Source organism: Portunus trituberculatus, chromosome 30, assembly GCF_017591435.1.
Source record: "Portunus trituberculatus isolate SZX2019 chromosome 30, ASM1759143v1, whole genome shotgun sequence".
Lineage (NCBI taxonomy): Eukaryota > Metazoa > Arthropoda > Malacostraca > Decapoda > Portunidae > Portunus > Portunus trituberculatus.
Genome location: NC_059284.1, coordinates 4,729,990 through 4,735,417, shown reverse-complemented (window position 1 = coordinate 4,735,417; position 5,428 = coordinate 4,729,990). Strand labels below are relative to the sequence as shown.

At 45.8% G+C, this 5,428-nt stretch overlaps 1 protein-coding gene across 1 annotated transcript in view; it reads right to left on the bottom strand.

Moving 5' to 3' along the window:
- Nucleotides 1-464: 464 nt before the first annotated feature.
- LOC123510937 (beta-1,3-galactosyltransferase 1-like) overlaps nucleotides 465-5,428 on the bottom strand; it is a 20,926-nt gene continuing 15,962 nt past the window's right edge. The window contains exons 2-7 of the mRNA XM_045266440.1: nucleotides 5,114-5,423; nucleotides 4,607-4,762; nucleotides 3,197-3,413; nucleotides 2,844-2,936; nucleotides 2,293-2,477; nucleotides 465-1,279 (exon numbers count right to left, since the gene is read on the bottom strand). Of these exons, the coding sequence (XP_045122375.1) occupies nucleotides 1,184-1,279; nucleotides 2,293-2,477; nucleotides 2,844-2,936; nucleotides 3,197-3,413; nucleotides 4,607-4,762; nucleotides 5,114-5,423 (1,057 nt within the window). The 3' untranslated portion in view covers nucleotides 465-1,183. The remainder of the gene's footprint in view (nucleotides 1,280-2,292; nucleotides 2,478-2,843; nucleotides 2,937-3,196; nucleotides 3,414-4,606; nucleotides 4,763-5,113; nucleotides 5,424-5,428) is intronic.

Below are 5,428 nucleotides of genomic sequence, written 5' to 3'. Positions count from 1 at the left end.
AAAGATTGTGTTTCAACCGATCGTAGCAAAAATCACCATGCAAGAGTTAACAAGTACTCTCAATCACTTACCACTACTGTCCACCTCCCTATTGCAAGAGTTAATCAGTACTCTCAATTATTCACCACTGCTCTGTCCATCTCTCTATTGCAAGAGTTAACCAGTACTCTCAATCATTCACCACAGTTCTGTTCGCCTCTCTAATGCAAGAGTTAACCAGTACTCTCATTCACTCATCACTACTCTGTCCACCTCTCTAATGCAAGAGTTAACCAGTACTCTCAATCATTCACCACAGTTCTGTTCGCCTCTCTAATGCAGGAGTTAACCAGTACTCTCAATCACTCATCACTACTCTGTCCACCTCTCTAATGCAGGAGTTAACCAGTACTTTCTCCGGTAAACTCTGGAACTCCCTGCCTGCTTCTGTATTTCCATCTTCCTATGACTTGACTTCATTTAAGAGGGAGGTTTCAAGGCATTAATCTCTTTATTTTGGCTAACTCTCTCAGACCTGCAGGGGACTGGCAACTAAGTGGGCATTTTTTTTCTTTTTCAGTATTATGATGCCCTTGGCCAGTTTTCCGGTCTTACATACAAAAGACCCTCCTTACAACACCTTACCTACACCAGTCACAGCTCACACTGACAGAATCACTAGGGAATCACAACTCAGGCACATCACAGGCTCTACCAGTCACAACACAGGAAGACTGTAACGTTCACCAATAGGAAATGAGGAGCCACACATTTCCACCAATAAGAAACGAGGAAGGTAAATTTTCTGCCAATAGAAGATGAAGAAGCCCATTTTTCTACTATTATGAGACGAGGAATCCCAAAATAAAAACACCAATAGAAGATGAGAAAGCCAGATTTTCCACCAATAGAAGAAGAAGGGTGCAAGTTTCCACGAATAAGAGACAAGGAAGCTAGATTTTCCACCAATTAGAGACAAAGAAGCTAGATTTTCCACCAATAAGAGACGAGGAACTCCAAAACTTTCACCAATAGGAGACGAGAAACTGCAAAATTTCCACCAATAAGAGACGATGAGCTCCAAAATTTCCACCAATAAGAGACGATGAGCTCCAAAATTTCCACCAATAAGAGACGATGAGCTCCAAACTTTCCACCAATAAGAGATGAGGAACCCAAAAATTTGCAGCAATAGGGAGCCTCGTTAGAAATCAAAGCAAGGACTAGTGATGCCATTTGGGTTGAGCTTCTCCCACACTCTGTACATCTTCTCCGGCCCGATGTGATGACCCGTGAACGCCTGCAGGAGAAAGGTCAGCGTTATTAAGGTCAAGATCAAGGTTATTAAGGTCACCAAACTATTACAAGGTCAAATAAAGTCCAAATCGATTGCCAAAGTTTGTGTAGTGACCTGTGAATGTTTGGAGGAGAAAGGTCAGTGTTATTAAGGTCAAGATCAAGATAATTAAGGTCACCAAACTAATACAAGGTCATAAAGTCCATATCAATTGCTTAAGTCTGTGTAGTGACCTGTGAACGGTTGAAGGAGATAGGTCGAGGTTTTTAAGGTCACCAAACTAATATAAGGTCATAAAGGTCAGTAAAGGTCACTATTAATTATAAAGGTGTATGTGGTGACCAGTGAACCCTCCCTCTCCCCCATTAGTTCTCTTCCCCTTTCTCTCCCCTTTTTTTCCACTTCCCTTTGTTCTTTCCCTTCTTTTTTTTCCTTTTCTTCTTCTTCCCCTTCTTTTTTTCTTTTTCTTCCTCTTTCCCTTTCTCTCTCTCCTCTTCCTCTTCTCTTCCCCTTTCCTCATCTCTTCTTCCCATTCCTCTTCCTCTTCCTTTTCCACTTTCCTCTTCCTTCCACCTTCTCTTCCCCTTCCTGTTTCTCCCTTTCCTCTATTTTCCCCCTTCCTCTTCCCTTCCCTTCTCTCCCCTTTCTCTTTTCTCTTCTACATTCCTTCTCTTTCCTTTTCCTCATCCTCTTTCCCCTTTCCTCTCCCCTTCTCGTTTCTTCCCTCTTTCCTTTCCCCCTTTCTCATCCTCCTCCCTTCCTCCTTTCTTCCCTTTCTCCATTCCTTCTCTTTCACCTTCTCTTCCCCTTTCCTATCCACCAATTCCCCTTTTCCCTCCTCTTCTCCTTCCACTTTCTCTTTTCCCCAGTTCTCTCCCTCTTCCCTCTTCTTTTCCTCTTTCCATTCACCATTCCTCCTCCTCCTTTCCTTCCTCCTCCTTCACCCCCTTCTCTCTCTCTCTCTCTCTCTCTCTCTCTCTCTCTCTCTCTCTCTCTCTCCCCACCACGTGACTCACCTGGGCCAAGTCACAATCATCCATGACCTTCTCGCCACAGGTAAAACGCGCGTCGTGCAAAGGTGGATGTGCGTTGACTTTCCTGCCCAGGTGAGCTGTAATGTACACGTCCTCCACCGGGATGGGGCGTGTTTCCAGGGACGCCTCGTACATCTCCTTCACCAAGTCCCCGGAAATGACGTAACCTGTAGATAAGTTATTAGGTTAGGTTAGAAGGAAGAAGAGTGAGTAAATAAGGATGAAAGGAAGGAAGGAAGAAAGAAAGAAAGGAAGGAAAGGAAAGAAAAGGAGAGAGAGAGAGAGAGAGAGAGAGAGAGAGAGAGAGTTTAGCTTAGGTTGTAAATGATGTGTTGATTTTGTTACTGGTGGTATTATAGTCTCCTCCTCCTCCTCCTCCTCCTCCTCCTCCTCCTCCTCCTCCTCCTCCTCCTCCTCCTCCTCCTCCTCCTCTTCCTTTCTTCCTCCTATTCCTCTCATCATCAACACCTGTCATTAATATTTACGTGTGTGTGTGTGTGTGTGTGTGTGTGTGTGTGCGCGTGCGTTCATACCTGCCCCGGCGACGAAGGGGGGATGAGCGGGGGGGAGGGGCATTCCAGGCACGGCGTTGACAGGGCGGAAGGCTTTCTTCTGTTTGATGCAACCTGAGGGACACACAAACGCTATGACACTCTCTCTCTCTCTCTCTCTCTCTCTCTCTCTCTCTCTCTCTCTCTCTCTCTCTCTCTCTCTCTCTCTCTCTCTCTCTCTCTCTCTCTCTCTCTCTCTCTCTCTCTCTCTCTCTCTCTCTCTCTCTCTCTCTCTCTCTCTCTCTCTCTCTCTCTCTCTCTCTCTCTCTCTCTCTCTCTCTCTCTCTCTCTCTCTTATACTCTCCTCCCCCACCCTCACACTGTCCCCAACACACCAGTAATCCAGCGTGTCTTGGAGGCCTCCTGTAGATACGTGAGCAACACAGGAACGTTCACAAATATATCATCGTCAGTCTTCAGCAGGTACTGGGCTTGGCTGCAGTAATTAGAGGCCCACTTCAGCCCCATCACACTCTTCAGGGTCAGATTCATGTATGAGTCTACAAAGTCCTCTTGTAGTATATCCCCGTAGGTTCTTGACTCCTCCACGACCTGTAGGTGTTGGTTTAGTGATTTGAGTTTGTCAGGGTTTTTTTTTTTGACGTTTTGTGATAAGGAAGGGGTTGAAAAAGGGTGTGGCTATTTAACCCCTTCAGTACCATGACGTGTTCCCATATTCATTCTGCTTACTATTTGGTGATTTTATGCAGCTTCACAAACTCGTGTGGAGATTAAAATAAGGAAGATTCTGGCCATTAATTTTCTGACCTCCGTAGACCCTCCTTCCTGCTTACTATTTGGTGATTTTATACAGCTTCAGAAACTCATGTGGGGATTAAAAAAGGGAAGACTCTGGCCATTAATCTTCTGACCTCCATAGACCCTTCCTGATGTCAATAGAATGGTCTAATCGTAGACAAATCTCAAGGTAAAAATGTGTCCCAGTACTGAAGGGATTAGAGATTTTCATCCTTTTCAGTGTCTACAATAAAGGGATTAAAAAGAATAGGTTTGACAGTTTATGGAGATTTTCAAGAGAGTTTATTAGCTAGGAATACACACAACAGGGCATCTACTGAGAGATTCAAAGGTAAAAGGCCACAGGAAGCTGAAGATAGGGAAAGGGAAGGAGAAAACAGATAAGCTAATAGTATGGTATGGAATGAGAAGGGAAGGATTACGAAGCTGGATGGAGGATGAAGAAAGGGCAGATACATAAGTGACTAAATGACAAGGTAGAAGGAAAGGATTACAGAGCTGGAGGAAGGATGAAGAAAGGATGGCAGATATATAAGTGACTGAATGACAAGGTTACAGAGCTGGAGGAAGGATGAAAAAGGATGGCAGACATATAAGAGTGAAAAGGGAAGGGTTGCAAAGCTGAATGAAGGAGGGACTGTCACGGAGGAGTTATGGCGGCAGAGGAAGGAGAGACCGTGAGAGAGAAACTGTACCTATTGTTTGTTATTGTTACTCCTGCTATTTACAATGAAAGAAGAGGAGGAGGAGAGATGGGCCACCTATTGTCTCCTCTTCTCTGTCTCCTTTATTACCTTTCATTACTATATTATCTCTCCTTCCTCATCCTTTTATCACTTTATTCATCTTATTACCTGTTCATCTCACTTCTAATTTAATACCCTCAAATTTCTATCATCTTCCTCTTCCTCTAAAACATGCTCACCTGGGCCCCATCACTCCCTCACCTGCCCATCATTACCTCACCTGTTCAGTCACTCCCTCACCTGTCTCTGGAGCTCACTGTCATTAGGGTTGGCCAGCAGGAACACCAGCTTGGCATTGGACGGGGACAAGGCGCCACTGCTTCCCCAGGTGTCACGAATCGCACGCCGTCTCAAGAAGTTTGGTACGGCTGAGCTCACCATCACCAAGAGCCATATCTGTAGTGGGCAGACTTGGTGTTATTTGTGTGTGTGTGTGTGTGTGTGTGTGTGTGTGTGTGTGTGTGTGTGTGTGTGTGTGTGTGTGTGTGTGTGTGTGCAGAGAGTATTAATGTTCTTGTTGCTCTCTGTCTCTGTGTCTATGTCTTTCTCTCTCTGTCATTCTCTCTCTCTCTCTCTCTCTCTCTCTCTCTCTCTCTCTCTCTCTCTCTCTCTCTCTCTCTCTCTCTCTCTCTCTCTCTCTCTCTCTCTCTCTCTCTCTCTCTCTCTCTCTCTCTCTCTCTCTCTCTCTCTCTCTCTCTCTCTCTCTCTCTCTCTCTCTCTCTCTCTCTCTCTCTCTCTCTCTCTCACCGCCTCTTCACCAGCGCACAGATTCGCCTTGTTAATCATCATATGGTAATCATGAGGGTTGGCTGGCAGTTCCTTGTTCCTTCCTCTCTTCTTCACGCTTCTTCCTGCTTCTGCTTGCGCCCTTCCCTCCTCCCCCGTCCCACCAGCGCCCCAGGACTCCGCCACGCCCTCTGTCTCCTGCTGTGGTCCCCTGGCGGTCACGTACAGCAGGAGGACGAGGGAGATGAGGAAGACGTAGGCGAGGAGAGCAGGGAGTCGTGGTTTTCGTGGCATTTTGATCACTCCCTTCCACCTGTTGCCGTTTGCGCTTCTGTA